Source organism: Macrosteles quadrilineatus, unplaced genomic scaffold (assembly GCF_028750875.1).
Source record: "Macrosteles quadrilineatus isolate MER2022 unplaced genomic scaffold, UCM_ALF_1.0 Scaffold_1__1_contigs__length_201487025, whole genome shotgun sequence".
NCBI classification, from domain to species: Eukaryota; Metazoa; Arthropoda; class Insecta; order Hemiptera; family Cicadellidae; genus Macrosteles; species Macrosteles quadrilineatus.
In genome coordinates this window covers 36,322,534-36,345,765 of record NW_026542594.1, presented here as the reverse complement: position 1 = coordinate 36,345,765, position 23,232 = coordinate 36,322,534, and the positions used below count along the sequence as shown (strand labels likewise).

The 23,232-nt window shown below is 34.2% G+C and overlaps 1 protein-coding gene across 1 annotated transcript in view; it reads left to right on the top strand.

Moving 5' to 3' along the window:
- LOC128982751 (DNA replication ATP-dependent helicase/nuclease DNA2) overlaps window positions 1–23,232 on the top strand; it is a 217,434-nt gene that overhangs the window by 97,443 nt on the left and 96,759 nt on the right. The window contains exon 10 of the mRNA XM_054401709.1: window positions 6,939–7,157. Coding sequence (XP_054257684.1) covers window positions 6,939–7,157 — 219 coding nt within the window. The remainder of the gene's footprint in view (window positions 1–6,938; window positions 7,158–23,232) is intronic.

Below are 23,232 nucleotides of genomic sequence, written 5' to 3'. Positions count from 1 at the left end.
TGTGCACGTCTATACTTGCCGATCTAGTGTCTGAGCAAATATCTCCTAATTGTTTGCTAGCAGTTTCTGAAGCCCTACATATTTCCAAAGCTTTATTTAAATCTAGGTCTTAAGTTTGCAAAAGTCGGTCTTTCAATGTTCTATTTCTAATACCTAAAATGAGTTTGTCTTTGATTAAACTGTCTGTTAACTGACCAAATTCACATGAGCTAGACAAATCCCTAAGATCAGTTACAAAAGAGTCTATATTTTCATCAAGGTTTTGCTCACGCAAAAAGAAAATATGACGTTCATAAGTTACGTTTTTAGTGGGTATAAAATAATTATCAAACTTAGATATTACAGTCTCTAACTTGTGCTTGTCTTCTCCTGTTGAATACTGAAAATTGTTGTAGATTTTCAGAGCACGATCACCAATGACTGACAGTAAAAGAGCGATTTGATAATCACTAGTCTCTTTTTCACTTTTGCTAGCAACCATGTAGATTTTAAATTTTTGTTTGAAAAACGACCAATTTTCTGACATATTACCTGACCATGTCAATTCTGATGGTGGGCGTATTGAAGGTGTAGTCGAACTTTGCACGACGATGGACGTTTTTTCCTCCTCTTCTCCTGCTTTCGGCATGATTATAAAGCTTCAACGTCTTGTCTCAATAATTCAAAATAACTGTATTAAATTCAAACATACTTTTAAGACTCACATAATTAAATTTTATCGACTGCGCCATGTGATATGGATCGCAGGTCGAGGTTCGTTAAATGATAAACATGTTAACGTTGGCATGGGTTTATTCAAAGTGGCCGAGCACTCAATCTAGGTCTAACGGTACAGTTTAAACTCAGTACAGTCCAAGTACAACAACAAGAGTACAGTCTGGGCGAATGATATAAAACTAACATAATATATATAAAAGAACATATTATGACAATGGTTTTCTCTTATCAAAAGTAATATTAATACATGGGATGAGTTTGAGAGCATGTTTCTCATGAAATTTTGGAGCCAATCAGTACAGCGTGGAATTCGACAGAGATTGGAAAACGAGAGGTACCGTCCTGGAGGAAAACTGACCCGCACAGAATACTTTATAGAGAGTGTCATAATGTTGAAATCAATGTCCCCACCTATGACTGATGAAGAAATTATTACATTGCTAAGCGATCACTTCAGTGAACTAATACAAGATGCCCGCATAGTACAGAATGCCAACACAATATTTGCATTTGAATCGATCCTCCAGCGTGAAGATATAAAAGACGGAAATCGCCGGAATAAACAAAACCATTCCCCATCACACAATACACCAGCGACAAACCGAAATGAACCAAGGCCTAACTATAACACACAACCACAAAACAGATATCCTGACCGCACTAATAACATCACCCAAAATGCATACCAACCAAGATATGATATGAAGTATCAACAAAACAATCGACCATACAACCACAACCAACAATACAATAACCGGCCAAACCAACAAAACTGGTTCCCATACCCACAAGGCAGATTTCCACAAAATTCAAATAATTATCCCACTAGGAACGGAAATCAAACTGAACCCAATTATATGACCCCAGAACAACGACAAGTCTGTACCACCATAATCGATAAAACCGACCAACCACATAAGTCGGATTTAAACTAAAGAGCACCGAGAGGAAAAATGGCCTACACACCACTTCCCCTCAAAATAATATTCCCTCAATTGTCTCTTCAGTGCAAGAAAATCCCTTCGGAAAAATAAGGCCAAATGTATATAATGAATTAAATAATTGTTATGAAACGGATGTAATCTGTCGTGACAGAGAATTTGTATTAAGTGAAGAAGATGAATCAAGCAATGATTCCCACGAGATTAAACAAATTGATTTTCCAGAAATTAGTGTTACAATTAATAAATCAAAGATAAATGTCCTAATTGACACCGGCTCTAATGTAACATGTATATCGGAAAAATGGTTCCTAGAAAATAAATACCACATAGGTCATTTTGAAGAATTGCCAATTACAAATACACATATTAAAACGGCTACGGGAGATCGATCTAAGCGCATAACTAAAATCATAATGTTACCTGTAATTATAGAAAATGAAGAAACTCAACTACAAGTTTTACTCATACCAAACTTAGTTAGGAATTTAATAATTGGGAATGATGTATTAAATAAATGGCAGTTTGAAATGAATTTTAAAGAAAAAGTTATTAAATTGAAGATTAATAATAATAATATTACTTTGAAGTTCGGAGAGGTATCTGTTGAAGGTATAAATTGTAATTTTGTATTTGAGCAAAGCCCAAGGCGAAGCATTGAGAATGAAAATAATGATGATAAATATTATGAAGATAATTATAATAGTGTTAATAATGATATGCAAACAAACTATTACGATCCTAACATAAATATGAGTAAAAATACAGAAAGTCGACAAAGGCGCATTCAAGATCAGTACAATTTCAGGACATTCAACTTATTATGTAAACACTCTAGATGACAAGAAGACATTTGGGCCATACCACATTTCAGCACTAAAAATATATAATCCTCCTCAACCGAAGATACAAGTTTAATAATCAAAAGTATATGTATGAAGAATAATAGTATATTTAAAGAAAATTTTAAATTGAAGAAAATTAAATGAAAAGTGTGTGTAGAGAGACCTTAAACCCATGTAAATAGTTAAATGTAAATAAAATAGACACTCCACAAAGTGAATTAAATACCAGAAGAAATATGTAAATTGAACACATTAACACTATTTGTGCTGTCGACATGTTTGAACATAAAAGTTGCATTTATTTCAATGTTAAGCAATTGCGGGAATTCCCGTCATCAGCACCCAACGTGTTAAATAGACGCCTGCAGTGTAATGAAATATTAACTTAAATAAGAAAAGTCTGAAATGAGAAAAGATGTTAAGGAACAATAACTCATATGAACTATAATAATAGTGATGAGAAATTCATATTCCCCATTGTCCCCAATATATAAACAATAGTACTTTCTTTTCCTTTTCCTTTCTCCTATCTTTAATAATATTAATTGTTATAATTTTGTTGTTATATTGTTCATGATTCAATAATTGTGTTGATTAAGTATTTGTATTTCAATAACTATGTTCCATCCATCGTTCTTTTTTTTTGTATTTAAGTCTCCTTTTATTAAATGTTAATGTTCACATTTCAAACCAAAATTTATTTCACTCTGTATCAAAACCTCATATTACATGTAATATTCAGTTTCTGCGGGGATATTGCAACAGTTCATAAATTTTTGTATATTTAAATAATATTTAAATAGCCTATTACCAGTCAATTAAGCCTAACAGCCTATTTTAAATATAGCCTATTATGTTTACAAACACAAGCTAAAGTGAAAATAAATATATATATAACTAAACAAAATCTCAAAAAGTAATTTACCCAAATTAAATTTCATACAATATTAATTGGCCTATTAATTATCTATAATATTAAAACGAAATAGGGTTTTTTTATTTCACGATTCTGAATCAACCACTCGGCGGATTTTCATGATTTTTGTGTTGAAAGAAAGATAATTTTGAGAACTAGGGAATGTCGAAGCCATAATTTTAGTTTAGAGTCCCAGTTATTTACAAATTAAGCTTTAATTTTTGAAAAGTCTAGCAGCCGACGCTTAGAATTTAAACTAGCTTTTGGTATAATATAATTTGCTTAACATAACAGCTGTAAACATCCAGCGTTTATAACACAAATTCAGCATTTGGATAAAATTAAAAGACATACTAAGGGTTGACTTATTTATACTATGTGTAATGCTAATCATTGATACGTTCAATCCTTCGATAAGAGGATGACAGATTAATTAAATATACATAGTAAAATACTAGGATCTTCAAATTATTATTTTAAGTAATCTTTGGTTTATTTTAGCGCAATGTAATTTGTTTTAACTAACAGCTGGTTAAATATAAAAATGCTCTATAGAACTATGAGGTTATTTTATTTACTCAGATTTTGTCATTGATTATAGGAAATAAGTAAGATTAGTAGACCACCGAGATAAGTAACACCATCGAAGTATACAAGTCGAGGCTCTGTACACGAGTCTTAAAAAATGATATGCCAATTATTTTACTGCTCAACTTTTTTAGGAAAGGGTAGAAAAATCACAATTTTTACATGTTTTAATTCATCTTGGTGGCTTTTTGTTTACAATCAATGTTTTTGAATGCTTAAACTTTGTTTGGATTAGGCCCGGGAATATTGATGTCATAAAGAAGGAGATCAAGAATCATCAGGAATACGATTTTAAATTACCACCACAACCTCTGACGGGTTTTATCCAAAGATATGCAGATGAATGACATAGATTGAACATAACGTCATCATTGACCTAGGATACTGCAATTATTAGACTTACCATCCTTTTATGAAATCTAAAAAGTTGTTTGGCGTGTGTTTAGTTGTGGTTACGTTTGGAGGCGCTGAATATTTTATAGTTTAAATAAATGAATATGGGGAATTATGATGTACATTGATTCAATGAGGGTGGTTTAATTATCAGAATATTAGAACTGACAACGGAATGGATAATAAACATAGACAATTAATTACGTCACTAGCTTTACTTGCGTGTTTACGTTTTTAATTCCTTCAATATGTGACCAGTTCTTTTTTTCAAATGAATATTATTTTATTTTCGTTTCAGCTGTTTACAATACAAACTATACGTTGTTGTTTTTACTTTTCTTTGTTTACACTTATTTATTTAGCAATTGATGCAGTGAAATTGATATAAAGGATATGTGTGGATGATTCGTTTAATGATGTTAGGACACCAACTTTATAATTATGTGTACTGTGAATTTTATTGGATGTTTTCGTTTTATTTTAGGGAGTTTCTATTCAGACCTACTGGAAACGGTGTATAGTATGAGTAATTGATTATGGAAGAGGCAGGCATGCGATGGAATTGGAAGGTGATATCGCTGACTAGGCCTATACACTTCTCAATTGATAAATACTCTTTCTACTGTAGGCTGTTATAAAATTTGTCTTTATACGTGTAAGCTAGCTGTTCTGAATTATACACAGTTTTAACTGTCTATTCCCGTACGTAGGACGGGCTAACACCTCGTTAATTATTAATATTAATTAAGGTGAGTGAGTGTAGCGAACGAACTTCAACCAGGACATGATTGAGCCATGCGAACGAGATCATCTTGAAAATTAAGAAGTTAAACGGGGCAAAGCCCGCGGGTTACAGCTAGTAATATATAAAATCCAATGTATGTTTGTTTGTATGTATGTATGTTTGTTTGTTTGTTTGTCCTTTATGGACTCCGAAACCGCTTGACAGATTGTAATGAAACTTTCAGGCATTATTAAGCATTATTCAAGGATGGTTTGTGTGAAGTTTGGTGCAGATCCGTCAAAAGGGCTCCGCCCCAGTGGCTTTGGAGTTTCCCATGTTAACCTTATGAGTACTCATATTTAAATGGAATTAAAGAATCTTAACAGCTGGTTCAACTGAACAATTTGATTCTGTGATGTTCAATAGCATTAAAAAGTTAATAGGCTTACCAACAGGGTGTAGCACTATTATTTTTTTTAATTTATGACAACAGCTTATTTGCAACCAAAAGGTGAGTGAGCGTAGCGAACGAACTTCGACCTGGATGCTTGTTAGCGTAGCGAATGAGCTAACCTGAAGGCAAGTGAGCTCAGCGAACGAGCTCCGCAGCGAACGAGCTCCAACCTAAAGGTGAGTGAGCGTAGGGAACAAACTTCAACCAGGACGTGATTGAGCCATGCGAACGAGCTCATCTTGAAAATGAACGAGCATTTGGCATGAAACCACATTAGGACAGGACGACGTCTGTCGGGCCAGCTAGTATTTTATAAAAATGGAGTAGCTGAATTTACTTGTATACTACTTTTAGTTTAGTAATAATAGCCTAATAATGAACCCCACTGTGGAGTTGAAGGCCTTGTACCAACTTAATTATCTTAATATAAATCAATATTGCAATGTCGCAGAGTCACTCTGTCTGTCTGTACACACAAGTAGATGCCGTGATCTATTTTTATTTCGCATGACTGGCCGACGGCGAACCTTAGGATCCAAATGTGCAAAATCCAGGCAAATGTCATTTAATGTTTAGGATCTTATATCTAAATGTGATAACGTGTTTTTTTTTTATTCTATATATTCTATTGTGAGTAGGTTTGGTTTGAGGTTTTGCATACCATTGCATAATTTCAATTTGCACTGTATTAATTAATAACATATAGTACTTTTGATAGGTTTTAATATTTTCTTACTCTTACATTATTTGTATGGATTTGATTATCATCAATAAAAATTTTCATAAAAAAACTTTAGTAATTTAATCCCTGATTCCTGACTAGTATTTTTGTAAGGTAATTCAATCCGTTTGGGTGTCTGTTGATTAGCATTAAAACACAGATAGCGATGCAACCCGCCATGCAAATTTGTATAACAAGCATCACTCATTGTGTAATAAAATCTAAGTTCTTACCGTCAACGCAATCAGGAGTAATATTCCACTACGGCCGTTTCGGAGATGACTCCATCGTCAGGTGCGTAGTGGTACACTAAACTATAGTCTTGTCACATTTAACACAAGTTTTCTTCATTTGCATTGCGTCAGGGGGTGAATAAATAATACACATATATTTACAGGACGGACACACGAAAACACGAATACACGAAAACATTTAGAGCACGTGCACGGCTTGAAAACTGACGACCGACTCAATGTTAAGGCAATCTGCCACACTCAAGAATACTCATTGTGTGTTTGGAGGGGGGGGGGGGGGCTGACATCATCCCGGACGCCAAGAAACCACGTGACAGCCCTGAACTCTACTGTTCATTAATATCTAAAGAGTATGATGAAACTATTAAAATGTGTTTGCCAACAGAGCCAAGAAAGGAACTTGTCTACCCAGAGTGAAGCTAGTAGAGCAGGTTGTTGAGGTGGTGGCTGGCAGTTATCAACATGTGTTCCACAATGACAGCAACACAACTGCGAGTTTCTCCCAAGGTGAATACATGATAGTCAGTTCTGCCAGTAGACCTGCCGTAGCCGCTGGTCCTATAACTCACCTCTCACAGTCCCGGCTCACTCTCATGCTGGAAAGGTAATCTAAAGTTGATGCAAAAGATAAAGCTGTATTTTATGAACAAGTCTGCCAACAAAGGGTCCAAGTATTAACCCTTTGCGGTCGAATGGCGAGTATAGGTCGCCAGGCGCAATTTATCCGACTGCTGAAATGACAAACTATACTCACCGAAAAATGGGGGGAAAATTCTACCTCAAAAGGCGGGGACACACTTGTCATACACCCTTCCGATCCTACTACAATCCGATTTGCGGGATTCCAGAGAGATCGGAGGGGGTGAGCACACATGTCATACACGCTTCCGACCCATCTCTGATTTCCTCCACCGGGTCGATCAACACTCACCAGTCTGATTTGTAAACGTAAACTACGTGCAGAAGGTGATAAATATGTTCAAAAACTTTGGACTTCAGGATTTAGCCATGATGGCGGTTTGTCTAGATGAAGAGGAAGAAAGTCAGACATCTCTAGAGTGCAGTGGAAAACGGAGAATTTGGGTCCATTCTGCATGGAAGCAAAGCAGTTAGGTTTAGTTAGGTTCAAAGTGCCCATCTTTATATATTAAACACATTGGTTTTTCTCTCAAGAGTTCGTTTGGCTCTTCTACCCATCCGATTTTCATGATCGAGGTCTCTAATTGAAGGTATGCACGCACAGATTTCACATCAAGTGTCGGATTATATTTATCTTAAACCATTATTCTTAAACCTTAACCTTAAGAATAAAGGTGAATTTTAAGAAACAACCCGTCCTGCACCCGACAAACGAATAGACTGCAGTGTCGGTGCAAGATGGGAGTCAAAATTGTTGACTTAAGTAAAAGTAAATTACTAACACCTAAGGTTTTACTGTTACAATAATTATCTTTTATTTTACTGAAGTACACACACACAACATTTTTACTCAAACATAACTTATTCAACAATTCTCATTACAGTAGACCCCCTCTTAACCGACCTCGTATTAACCGATACTCGGATTATCCGCCTTCGATCGTAAAATAATGCAGTTTGTTTTAACCGACCTTGTTTTGAGAGCAGCTCGGTTTAACCGCCGCTTTCTAGGAATCTCGGCATTTCCGCTCCCACGCTGGGCGATGAGAACTGAACCATACGCTTATCTCCACAGGATATGACTAACAATAAGTTATTTTGTGTTTATCACAATAAATATAGCATAGCCTATTGTCAGTTTGTCATCATCGTTCGTAGCTATATCTGTATTCGAGCACATCTGATCTGATTTGTTAAACTTATCTGCGCGGCAAATTTATAACATCATAAAGTGCGTCACGATTTTGAGAACTGATTATCTTATCGCCGGAGTAAACAAACAACGCAACTTGTAGGGATGGGAAAGTTATTAAAATAGGAATTTTATTGACTCTTGCCTAGTATTATAATATATTCCACTGAAAGTAGGCCTATTTGACTTAACCGTGTTTTGTGTCTATTTGTGACTTTTCTACCAATATGAAAAAGGAGATAAGAGTAGTTTATTTTATAAATAATGCTAGTATGACTTCAAAATAATGATTATATAATTCCAAATGAATAGCACTTCATCATGTTATGATTTTAGGGATTGCCCGTTTTATCCGACCTTTTGCGTTATCCGACCTAGGTCCGGTCCCATTAGGGTCGGTTAAGAGGGGGTCTACTGTACAATAAAAACAATCCTAACTATTTACACATGATCAGCTGTTACCAACATAAATTAAATTAAATACAGGACAAGTAACAGCAAACATATTATATAAAAATAAAATTACATTCAACACCTTCCCTTAATTTTAATTTTATATAAGAAACAAAAAATAAATATCTCGATTATCGTCTTCTGTTCAAGATTTTGGATAGTTGATCAAAGCTTTGCTAAATTGATGAAACTTGACATTGTTCAAGGGTTTTGTAAACATATCCGCAACATTCTCGGATGTAGAAACAAAAGAAATGTTTATTTTACCTTGCCTTACATTTTCAGTCAAAAAATGGTAGCGAACATCAATGTGTTTGCTTCGCTTATAAAAAATTCCATTTTTACAAAGCTTAATAGCACTTTGATTGTCCATGTTTAGGTTTGTTTCAACATTAGTTCCACTCAACTCTTGCAAGAAAGTTTTTAAATATAACACTTCTTTGACACATTCCGCCGCTGCAATGTATTCTGCTTCAGTGCTGGACAAAGCTACAATCGGTTGTCTTCTTGTACACCAGCTTATTGGGTCTTCTCCATACATTATGACAAATCCAGTAGTACTTCTTCTTGTATGCTTGCAATTTGCATAGTCTGCGTCACAATATACATTTAGGCAATTTTCTCCTGATGCTGAAAATAATATTCCTGCGTCTTGAGTACCTTTAATATATCTTAAGGTTTGTTTGACATTTACAACATCTTCATTGCTTGGATTCTCAACACATCTACTTTCTAATCCCACAGCAAGTGTAAGATCAGGTCTGGTTTTATTGGATAAGTACAGCAAACTTCCTACAACTTCTCTGTAAGGATAATCTTTTGTCAGGCAGCTTACTTCTTCATCAGGTTTGCTCGTTTTCACTGGACAAATGGGAGTGTCTACAGGTTTACAATCTATCATTCCATATTTTTCGAGAATACTGTTTGAATAGTTCTTTTGTGTTAACAATATCCCTTCCCTTGAATATAAAATTTCCATTCCAAGAAAGTTTGATGGGTTTTCGTCTGTTTTTATTTTAAAATCTCTAGACAGCTCGTTCAAAAGTTTCTTCATCTCTTTTTCATCTGAACCAGCAAGAATTCCATCATCAACAAATATAGCAAGATGAATACTGCCATTTGTAAAAACACAACGGTCAGACTGAGTTTGTTTTAAGCCATATTTTAGCAAGCAGTTTGTAAACAACTGGTTCCATTTAAATGGAGCTTGTTTAAGTCCATATAAAGTCTTTCTTAATTTCAAAACTTTATCTTTATGATCAAACCCTTCAGGTACACACATATAAATTTCTTCATCTAAATTTCCATAGAGAAAAGCAGTTTTAACATCAAATTGAATTAGTTTGAGATTTTGTTTGGCAGCTAATGAAAATAACAAACGTAAAGTTGAATTACTTACAACTGGGCTGTAGGTTTCTTCATAGTCTATACCTTGTTCTTGGGCAAAACCTCTAACAACTAGTCTCGCTTTGTATTTTCCGTTATCCTTTCTTGTTAATACCCACTTGTTACTTAGGATCTTCTTGTTTAGTGCTTGCTTTTTGTCAACCACTTCCCACGTTTCATTCTCAATAAGGGAGCTTTTCTCATCCTCAATTGCTTGTAGCCAATTTTTTTTATCTGGTCCTTTGATTGCTTCTTCATATGTTAACAACACAAACTCTTTATATCTTTCAGGTAGTTTAGTTTTTCTTCTTAGTTTGATGCTTTGTGTAGTATCAGTATTACTTAAACTTGGCTGTTCTTCATTGATTTCATTTTTGTCTGAAACCAACTCAAACTCTACTTCATTATTACTTATCTCACTTAGATTATCTGCACTCTCAATATCTTCATTTTCATTTTCGTCTTCTTTCTGGTCATTTTCATTTTTGTCTTCTTTCTTATCATTTTCATTTTTGTCTCCTTTCTGGTCATTCTCTGTTGTATTTTCAGAGAAAGTAACCTCACCACCATTATTAGTTATTGCAGAAACAGACAACAAGTTTTCACTGAGTTCAGGAACATATAGCACATTATTCAGGATACATTTTTTGGATTTTACAGTTCCACTCGTTGAAGCTAACATGGTTTGATTTTTCTTAGCAACATATATTTCAGAAGAAATATTTTGTTTATTACTTAACAAATCTGCACAATTTTTTATATGTGAAGATGTGCCTGAATCAACAACCCATTCAGATACAAAGTTTACAGTCCCACTATTACCCCGAACATTTTGTCCATCATCATACGACAAAAATGACACAGTTTTACTAGCGACATTTAGGTTCTGGCTTTTTCTAAAGTAACAATTTTTTTCATTATGATTTGACTTTTTACATATATTACAAAATAAATTTGGCTTTACATTTCTTTTTTCAAACTTGTTAACAAATTTTTTTACATTTCCACAGGTCTGGTGCTAGATGACCAACAGCATTGCATTTAAAACATCGCCTTTCATTATCAGAGTTAGCCCTATTGTATGTAGGCTTCTTGCAGTACTTTGCTTTATGGCCTGGAATTTTACAGTTGTGACAAACAACTTGGAATGCAAGATTTTTCTCTAGGCTTACCTCCTTTAACTCACTTCTTGACTCTTCTGCTAACAGTCTCGCTGTTAGATTTGCCAATGTCTTTTCTTCATTGGGCATTGATTCCCAGGCAGTTACAAAATACTTAAATCTATCTGGCAGACTGACAAGAATTTTTGATATTAACATTTTTTCATCAATAAAGTTTTAAAGTTAAAGTTTTAAAGTTAAAGTTTAAAGTTTTAAAGTTTTTAGTCTGTGTGCTATGTTTTCAATTCTACTTATGTGAGAACTTATATCAGAATTAGGCTCATACCTGAGGTTAAAGAATTCTTGTAATAACGAGTACTTCTGCTGCTCTGAGTCTCTTTCATAAATATTACACAGCTTCAAAAACATTTCTCTTGAGTTTTCACAGTTAATGATATGTAACATCGGTCCCTTCTCAATAGAACTAACTATACACTTCTGAGCCTTGGCATCTCTTTTAATCCAATCAGCCTTCTTCTTTCCATCACCCATATCTTCAAGTTTCTCAGAACCATCAACAATACTCATCAAATCACTGGATTGAAATATTATTTTAATCTGAAATTTCCACAATGGAAAAGTTTCAACTCCTTTGAGTTTTTCTACAAAATCATCTTCTTTTACTGATGCCATTGTTAGTCTTACTTTTACTATTTCACTCACCTTCACTACACTTTAACTCTTGGGGTTTTACTAGATTACTTCTGGTTTTTACAGTTATGGTTGAATTAATGAATTTTTCTGGGCCCCATAACCTGTTGACTTAAGTGAAAGTAAATTACTAACACCTAAGGTTTTACTGTTACAATAATTATCTTTTATTTTACTGAAGTACACACACACAACATTTTTACTCAAACATAACTTATTCAACAATTCTCATTACAATAAAAACAATCCTAACTATTTACACATGATCAGCTGTTACCAACATAAATTAAATTAAATACAGGACATGTAACAGCAAACATATTATATAAAAATAAAATTACATTCAACAAAAATCAGAGTAGGATTGGAGTATGACGTGACGCGTGTCGGAGAGGTGTAAACACCTGCGTTCAAAGTTAAGTACCATTCTCCTCTCCACATACCACAGTATGATCGGAATCGGATCGGAAGGGAGTATGACAAGTGTGTACCCGCCTAAAGGGTTAATTAAATTCAGTAGAACACCAACTACAATATTGAATAAATAATTGATTTCTATTAAAGATTGTACATTTTCTCTTGTTTACATAGTTGGAATGAATTGTGGTTAGTAAAACAATATCCTTACAGTCTAAAAAATTAACAAAATACAGTAGAACCTCGATTAACGGGGGGCGGATCAGCTGGGGTCAATATTGTTCTGTGTTTTTGAAGAATTAGGTTTTTAAAGCAATTTTTTATTTTATATTAACTTTAAAGACACTTTTATATCAACTCTTAAGTGAGACTAAATAAAAACAAAGTACCATTATGTTTTAAATGCATGTCCTTGTTATCAGCTGATCCCCCAACCCCTTATCTCGCTTCTTCTCCAGTTGAGTCAAAGAGGGCAGGTTGCGGGAGATTGTTGTGTCGGTCCGTGTTTCTATCTCTGGCTTATTTCTTCATCTCCATTCATACTTGGCTTAAAATACCTACTATGTATGGTCGTCATTTCATCGAACAGTATTAACAGTATTTGCCAAACTCATTTTTCTTTATTTTTCTCTCTACGGCGTTGCCATCTCCATTTATAATTTGTAAAATTTAGTGATGGGTGGATCCAAGAAAATGTCGGTACCGGATCCGGATCCAGATACACAATGTCATAAGGGTGGATTGACCATGCACTTTCATTGACCAGTGGTGGATCTAGAGGGGGGCGAAGGGGCGAACGCCCCCCCTCGGGCATACATATACATATATTTTTTACTGCATGTAATACAGAAATCTATCTTATCTATTAAAACGTAACAGGGTTTTTTTATTTCACGATTCTGAACCAACCACTTGACGGATTTTCATGATTTTTGTGTTGAAAGACATATAATTTTAAGAACTAAGGAATGTTGAAGCCATAATTTTAGTTTAGGGTTTCAGTTTTTAGAAATAAAGTTTTAATTTTCAAAAAGTCTAGCAGCCGACGCTAACATTCTAGACAAGCTTTTAGTATAATACCATTTGCTTAACGTAACAGCTGTAAACATTCCGCGTTTGTGACACCAATTCAGCATTTGGATAAAAACTAAATTAAATACGTAGGGTTGACGTATTCATACTATGTGTAATGCTATAATACGTTAATTTATTCGGCAAGAGCATGAGTGATTATTTAAATATACATAATAATACTAGATGTTCTAATTTATGTTTTTTTAAATCATAAATCTTTATTGGTCATTAAATAACATATGTTACAATAGACCTCGTTAACAAAAAAAGGGCCATAGATTCTAGATAGTATAACATGGTCTATAACATGGAATCTTCACTAAACTTAAATATAACAAAGACAACAAGAAAATAAAGCTAAAATCATTTGAAAAACACAGAACTATATATATGAAACAAAAGTGAGGTACTTAAACAAGTGTTTGAAAGACTAGGTAACAGTTGACTAGGGACTAAGTAAGAACTAGATAACAATTTTACCATTACAATTGTATTCTGCAAAAAATTCATCTAAACTGTAAAAAGGGTGGTCAGCAAGCCAAACCATCAACTTTTGTTTTAGCCGAGTACAAGGAATGTCAAGTATTTCACTTGCAAAACAATTTACTATTTTTACTGAATTTTATGGCAGTCTTTAAAATCTTAGGTTTGTTTTAGTGCAATGTAATTTGTATGAACTAACAGCTGGATGGATATAGAAATATTGTATGAGGTTATTATTATTTATTTATTTTATTTATTTTCCAATAATCACATAACATCATATTCAGACAGGTGATTCGTCATTGTTACAATATTTTATAGTCTCTATTATACTAAAATTATTACTAAAATAAATTTCATTGCTGAGCCTTAACATCTACATAGCTTCCATATATTCCTCCAATGAGAAGAAGGCCTTCTCCAAAAGAAAGTTTTTTAACTTCTTTTTGAATTTAGGGAATGAATCAGTGTCCCTAATTGAAGAAGGTAATTTGTTATATATTTTTGGGCCCATGTACTGAGGAGATAAATGGAATACTTTAAGTCTGTGTTGAACTGGTTTTATATTGTTTTTAAATCTAGTGTTGTGAGGATGGGCATGTTGATCTTCCATGAATGTGTCAAAATCACTTTTAACCATTAAAGCTAGTTTAAAGATATAAGAACTATAAAAAGTAAGAATTTTAAACTGAATGAAAAACTCTTTACTGTGAGTAATTCGAGACACTTTCGCTAAGACTCTAACTGCTCTTTTTTGGAGGATAAAAATTTGTTCGGCATGACTAGAAGAACCCCATACCGTTAAACCGTAATTCATAATGGAAGAAAAATAAGCGTGGTATACTGCTAATTGTGTGTCTAAATTTGTAGTATGTCGAATTACCCGAAGAACAAGTATAGCTGATCTGAGTCTCTTTGATAGATTCTTAATGTTTGTTTGCCAATTAAGTTGCCAATCTATATCAATTCCAAGGTAATTAACTGAGTTTTGAGAATATATTGATGTTTGGTTTGAATTTACAACAATGTCTCTATTCTCATTAGCAACTGAAAAGTGAATTAGTTGTGTCTTTGACACATTCATAGATAGACCATTTACTGTGAACCAGTCCTCGAGGAGTTGAAACTCATTAGTAATTAAGTCTTGCTTGAAATCCAATGTTTTTTGTTCGGTGCAGATTAAAGCAGTATCATCTGCATATTGAAAAGTATGCATTTTTGTAACATTACATAAATCATTTACATAAATTAAAAATAAACAAGGTCCAAGAATGGAACCTTGAGGAACTCCGTAGGGTGTGTAACCCCACTCTGACTTATATTTGGTTTGGCATTTCTGTAATATAATTCTTTGTTTACGGCTTTTTAAATATGAAATGAACCATTTTAATTCCACATTTTTTATTCCATGTCTACTTAATTTTTCTAGCAATATATCATGATCAACACAGTCAAAAGCCTTGGACAGGTCACACAGCACACCTATTGTGCGCTGCGACCCGTCCAAGGCCTCCGCAATGCAGTTAATCATCCTGGTAATAGCCTTTTCAGTACTGGATTTTGAGCGGAAACCAAACTGAGATGGATTTAGTAAATTATTTTGTTCCAAATAATCTGTAAGTTGAGTTTTCACAATTTTTTCAAAAACTTTGGAAAAACAGGGCAAAAGAGCAACTGGTCGGTAGTCAGAAGGATTGTTAACATCACCCTTTTTAAAAAGAGGTTTTATCTCTGCATATTTAAGTTTTTCAGGGAAAATTCCTTCCTCAAGGGACTGATTCACTAGTGTGCAGAGAGGTTGTTCAATAAGTTTAAAAACTCTACTAATAACAAAGAGGGGAATTTCGTCCCAACCTGAAGATTTAGTATTGCTAAGACTGGTAAAAACTTTTCTTAGATCCTGAACTGAAATTTTCCTAAATTTAAAATGTAAAGCAGAATTTTGAAGTCTAATTAAATGTTGACTATTGTTTAGTAGCTGAATGGATTTATCTTTATCTGTCATTTGGTTAGCAATTTGTGAAACATTTATAAAAAAATTGTTAAATTTATTTGCTATTGCCAATGCACTACCATATTGGTCGTTTCCATCATTCAATTGGATCTCAACCGGTGTGTCCGAGTTTTTTCTATTTAATCCAATTTCTTGTTTTACGACTGACCAAGATGCTTTACTTTTATTTTTGGACCTTTTAATAAAATCATCATTTGCCTTTAATTTAGCTAATGCAACGACTTTTTTGAAAGTTTTCCTGTAATTGTTGTAGTAAGTTAAAAATTGTGGGTTTCTATTCCATTTAGATTCCTGGTGCAATTTTCTTTTATTTTCTGCTGAAATTTTGATTCCTAAAGTAATCCAATTTTTCCTTTTTTGTGTTTTATTTGATCTTGTATTAACTGTTTTTGGAAAAACCTCATTAAATAAATTTAGAAATGTATTAAGAAAGTTGTTGTAGTTTGTATTTACATTTGGTGTGTTAATATCATAATGTGCATTCTTTAAAGCCATTTCGAAAGTTTTTAAATTTTGTTCTGTAAATTTACGAGTTAGTTCTTTGTTTTTACATCTAAGTATTGGAGAAGACCTTTTCTCAAATGACAATATCAATACTTTATGGTCTGATGCACCGATGTCTACAACTAAGCTACTAGTATTCTTAGCTCCGAGGTTAGAAAATATATTGTCAATGCAAGTACTAGAATTTTTAGTTACTCTTGTAGGTATAAATACATTTGGTACAAATCCAAAACAATCACAGATTTCAAAAACTTTACAGGTACTAGCTTTGTCAGATAACAGATTAATATTTAAGTCAGAAGATATAAAAACATTTTTAGATTTTGCCTCCAATGCCAATTTGTCGAGTAATAACTCAAATTTTTCTAAAAATATTTTATCAAAATTATCCCCAGGAATTCTATATATTGATACAAAGACCGAATTCCACTCCTTAACTTCTATAAATGACCCTTCAAAACAATATGGTTCATTCAGAAATTTCAAGTCATTTCTAATTTTGAAACTTAAATTTTTATCTATCATTAAACATGAGCCTCCTCTAGATTGATCAACTCTAGCATAAAAATCAGCAATTTTAAAATCATCTAAACTGTTTAATAAATTTATACATGTTGAATTTAGCCAATGTTCATTTAAAGAAATTACCTGAACCTTTCTTTGTTGACTTTCCAGGAAGAAAACTAAATCTAAATAATTATTTAAGAAGCCCTGGATATTAAAATGTAACAAAACAAAACTGTCATCAAGATTCTTTCCTAACTCATATTTTTTCTTGGACTCCTCAACCTGAACTACTTCTCTAAAAAACATTCTGTATTATTCCTAAGACTACTATTTACAATTTCACTCTCAAATACCATGGAATTTCACTCTCAAACCGTCCAAGAAATCATAGACCATTTTATTTAGTCTATGATTTTTCCATTGATTATAGAAAATAAGTAAGATGAGTAGACCACAGAGATTAGAAAGACCATTGCTGTATACAAATGAGGCCCTACTCAAGACTCAAGAGCCTTTAAAGAAAAGACTATGCAAATTGTTTTACTCATCTACATTTTGAGGAAAGGTTTTTGTTTTCAATAAATGTTCGACTGCTTAAAGTTTGTTTGAATTAGGCCTGAAAATATTGATGTTATCAAACAAGGAGATCAAAGATGATCAGGAATCACGATTTTAAATTATTACCACAACCCTTGATGGGTTTTATCCAGAGATAAACAGATGGATGACATAGGATCCTTTTGTGAAATCTAAAAAGTTGTTTGGCGTGTGTTCATGTGTGGTTACGTTTGGATGCGCTGATGTAGGAAAATGTCTTTTTTTTTTTTTATTTTAGCTAAATATCTTATAGTTTGAATAAATGAATGTGGGAAATTAAGATGTAGGTACATATATTCAATGAGGGTGGGTAATTATCATGGATTTTAGAACGGATAACGAAATTTAGAATGAATTTTATATGGATAATAAACCTTGAAAAATTACGTCACTAGCCTTACTAGCCTGTTTACTATTTTAAATTCCTTCTACAGGTGACAAGTTCTTTTTCTAAATGAATGTTATTTTAACTGAACACCTGTTTCAAAACAAATTATTTGTTATTGTTTTACTTTTCTTTGTTTACTTATATTTAGCAATTAATTAATGCAGTGTAATTGATATAAAGGATAGGTATGGACGGTTTATTTAATAATGTCAGAACTATTTCGGCATACCAGATTTTTGGTTGGTAAAGCAAATGTCTATTGGTATGGTAGAGGTCTCTAGAAAACTGGCCAATAATTATAAGCTGCAGGGTGTGCTATAAACCAAATTCGATTCATACCGTACTCTATTAGTACTTTGTGGTTCAGAAACTTGGGCCCTGGCCAAAGAACTGAAAGAAAACCCTTATTGTATTTGAGAATAAAGTTCAGAGAAAATATACGGGCCTTTTCAAGATAATGGAGGTTGAGATACGAAAGGACAGAGAGCTAAGAGGATTGTTTAAACACCCAGATATATAGGCGATTTCCAGAAGTAAGAGGCTCGGATGGACAGGCTATGCGTGGTGGAGAGAAGATACGTCATCTTAAATGTATTCCAAGGAGCACCACAAGTAAGACGACCACTTGGAGGGCCAAGCAATGAAAGACTTCTCCAGACTGGGGTCAACATTAGAAGAGGCAAGGGATAGAAGGGAATCAGAGGCCAAAATCTTCTTTAGGGTTCAGTGGCCACTGTGGTAGAATAAGGTACTCTTTAAGTAATAGTAGGCAATGGAAGGTAATATGTAGCTACTGTACGTACTTTAAACCAGTGTGAGTGAATCGACCGCCAATCCCACTTCAAGGCTTTTCTAATTAACACACTGTTTTATTGTAAAACTATCGGATTTAAAATGCATATCGTATAGGCCTGTAACCAGATGAAAGAAATATATGGCCACGTGGCATTAGTTTACAAGATGATTTTCCCTATTAAAACTGCCACAATTTTTCTTTATGTGTGTAAAATAGCTGTTCTGGATTACATTAAGATATAATCGACTACTTTATTCCCGTACGTAGGACGGGTCAACAGCTAGTACTTATTTAATACTCAAGCAGTTTTTTTGTGACAATTACTCCTCCGAAACTACTGAACCGATTCACATGTTTTTGGTGTCATTGGAAAGAGCGTAACGTGAAGTTGTGCAGGAAACTTTCATTTTAGGGAAATAATTAGAGAGTGAGGCCCTGGAGCCCTTTAAAGTTTCGTATTTCTCCATAATATTAACATGGGAAACAAAAATTGTTATGAAACTCCAGCTGCTGTCACAAATTAAAAGTGAGAAGAAGAACATATGTTAATTGTAAACAGTCAATAAGTTTGTTAATTGAACAGTTTGCTTCAGACATTTACTGACTTGGTTGAAGTTAAATATTTATTTACCCTTTAAATTTGGGTTGGTGTAAATGTTACAATGGAAAAAAGCAAGAAGAGGCTGGATAAATTGATATGCTAAAGGCGGTGACACACTATCGATCTTTTCCCCGATCAAGACCCCGAACCGAGCAGGGAGAAGGGAGAAGGGAGATAAATATCAGCAAAATTTTACTCCGAACATTTCCCCGAACATGACCAAGACCAGACGAATTCTACCGAGCGCGGCAAAAGGAAGTTTGGAGAGAGATAGAGAGTGTGTGCGAGTGAGAGCGCGGAACTATCAATGCTAGCGCAGGCGGCCGCTCGGTGCGGCGCTCGCGACGATGTACGGGGCAAAAATGTACCGTGACACACTATCGTACATCGGACCGTACATCGGACCGATCTTTTCTTTGATCTTTCGCCAAAAAACCGCCTCCAGAGCGCTCGTCTCCCTGCTCGGCCTGATGTCTTGTTCGGCGTCTTGATCGGTGTACGGACCCGTGACACACTATCGAACATCCTCCCTTCGACCTCCCTTCTCCCTTCTCCCTGCTCGGTTCGGGGTCTTGTTCGGGGAAAAGATCGATAGTGTGTCACCGTCTTAAAAAGAAAACTGAGTTAACACTGTGCTGCATTTCTTAGTAATCATTGAAAGAGCTGATTTGCAAACTATGGAAATATAGGCAAGTCATAGAACACCACCTAGGAGAAGAAATAGAAATGAAATGAAATGTGCTTTATTGTACAATTTGGAACATTACACAATGATACATACTTATGTGCACACAAAAACAATGGTTACTAAACCGTCTGTTTGGTTGACACATTAATTTTTGTTTTAAATATATAACAGAAAGTAACTCCTTGACAAAAGACTGAAAATAAAATAATAAACTTAACATAAAATACATTTTTTTACATTAAAAGATCTATCTATAAACAAAATTGTTAACAAAAGTAACAAACAAGGAAACAATAATTTTTTAGATTACTTGCTTTTTCATTTGTCTAAAAGTTAAACTCCTGTATTAGATCCCATCTAACACTCCAAGCATCTCTTAAAAAACCACCCAAAGCCCGCCAATCCCTTCCATTTAAATAATCAAAGAATTCGTCTTCACTCAAAGAATGTGCTTTTAGCCAAAAATATCTGATATTCTTTAGAATTGGGCATACTGCTACGTATTGAAACACTGATTCAATTTGCCTATTATTGCATAGAGAGCAAATGTAATTTTTATTCTCTATCCAAGGTTGATAATTTAATGACAGTAGCCCTGCTCTGGCCTTAATAATCCAGGATATAAGGGAAATGTCCAAGTTATCAGTGAGCAAGGGTCTGTCGCCGAGCCCAAGGTCAAGAGAGAGATATTGCTGGTGGTACAAAGACGTTATCGCTCTCCCCTCGCACTCCCCCTTCCATGAGCACCGCTCTACCTCTACCAGACCAAACAGCTGTGTCTGGAGTGAGTCTAAATCATCAATATTAAAATCTATCGTCATTCCTCTTTTGCACCCAATCGATTTTAATTGCTTGCACCAGTAAATATTTTTTGAAATAATTTGTTTGGCAAGCATATGTGGGAGTCTATTTTCTGGGAGTAATAAAACTTTTAATATTGTCTTGATATGTAGTGCTAATGTATAAATATGCAATTTCTCGAAACCTGTTTCTAAATATAACACATAATTGGGAGTGTTTCTAGGTAGACGAAATAATTTTTTTATAAAAAAGTTTTGTGCGTTCTCTATTGTTTTGGATTCCAAAAAGCCCCACACTTGTGCTCCATAACATAAAATCGATCTTAAAACTGCGTTATAACAAATTATTTTTGAGCTTAGCGGAATCTTACTGCCCCTTATGAAACTAGCCCATATTGAATTAATTGCTAGTTTTGTCATAATATTCTTTTGATGGAAATATAAGTTCCACGACAAAGATGGAGTAAAATCGACCCCTAGATATTTATAGCTGTTTACTACCTCTATTGTTTTGCCTTTGTACCACCATTGACAATTTGTTCCAAGCCTACCGCCTTTCCTAAATAAATACCATGACTTTTGATTTATTTAAATTGAGGTTGAGGTTCCATATTTCACAGTAATTTTCTAGCCTATTTATCATGTGCTGCAGACCTGTAGCTGTCGGAGATACAATCACTATATCGTCTGCATACATCAGCATATTGACCCTCTGACCACCAAAGTTGCACCCACCTTCTAACACTTCTGGCAGATCATTAATGAATAATGAGAAATTAATAGGGCTGATTAGACATCCTTGTCTTAAACCCATGGAGGTGTTAAAGCTGTTGGTCATTCCTCCAGGAACCCATATTGACGCCGTGGTTCCCGAGAAATAGTTCTTCAATATAGTTAGTAATTTTGTTGATAAGCCTAAACACGATAATTTGAACATAAGGGCATCTCTGTCTATTGTATCAAAAGCTGATGAAAAATCAATAAAAAACAAAATAGTTTCCCCTGTTTTCCTCTAATCTTAAGTGTCCCATACAGGTTAGGTTAAAAATATTATCTATTGTTGAATACCCCCTCCTAAACCCAGCCTGAAACTCTGTTAATATATTTTTTTTCATGGACCCAATTAGTAAGTCTATTGTTTACTAAACCAATAAAAAGTTTTGCTATACAATCAATAAAAGATAAACCTCGGTAATTTGCTACGCAGTTAATATCCCCCTTCTTATGCAACGGAAACACAATTGAACTTTTAAAGGATTCTGGTACTATTCCCGTTTTATAACAATTATTGTAGATTTTAAGTAGTTTAATTAGTAAAACCTGAGGCGCATTTTTGCAGAATTCATACGGAATTCTATCGCGACCCGGTGCTTTGTTTTGTTTAGCACTGGACAAGACAATTGTTAACTCAGCGAGAGTGAAATCACTATCAAGGTATGCATCAACGTCCAACGATAAAAGGTTCTGCGTAACTTATCTTATCTACTAGTAAAGGTGGGTTGAGTAGGGTGTGAAAATGTTTAACCCACTCTGACGATGCAATTTTTCCAATCTTCTTCCCTTCCTTTTTTTTAATTACACTGACTGCTTGCCAAAAACTCCTTGAATCTGATGTTTGACTTAAATTGATAACTAAATTATTTTGGTACAATTGTTTCTTTTCCCTACAAAGGGATCTAAAAGCTTTTTGCTCATGAGAGTACTGTAATTTGATTATTTGGCAGTTTGATTTCCTGTAACGATTTAACATCTTAAAAACCCGTTTTCTTTGAGCCAAACATTCATTATCGAACCAAGGCTGTTTCTTAATAAAAGTATAAGATTTTTGTTGTGGCTTTAGTTTAAAGGCCGCTGCTTTAACAATTGTCAATCAATCAATCAATCAATCATTAAGATGGGGACGCCACTTAGGTGCGTATTTTAACCCAAATATGAGTGAAGGATGAGTGTAGAATGGTGTGAGATGATCTGTGTAGCTTTGTTACTGACTAAGATCAGCTGTTTCATTAGCCAGGATCATTTATTTAAAGCCCAATGATCAGGAACAGCTGGGTCCAGTTTCGAACCATCAAAAAGCTACTGTCTTTTCTCAGGATCGAACCGGCGACCTTATGATTAGTAGGCGAGCACTATAACCACTCAGCTCTGCTATAACTTTCTCCTTGTCCTCTGTATTCGAAAGCTGGAGCATGGCTCTATGAATTTTGTTACTGTAAAATAAATCGTCATTTTTAGTCCATTTTAATTTAGGTAACAGAGGTAGGATAACATTGTCATCCTCACCCTCAATCCCATTCTCGACTAGGACCCTTAAGCTCACTTGAACTGG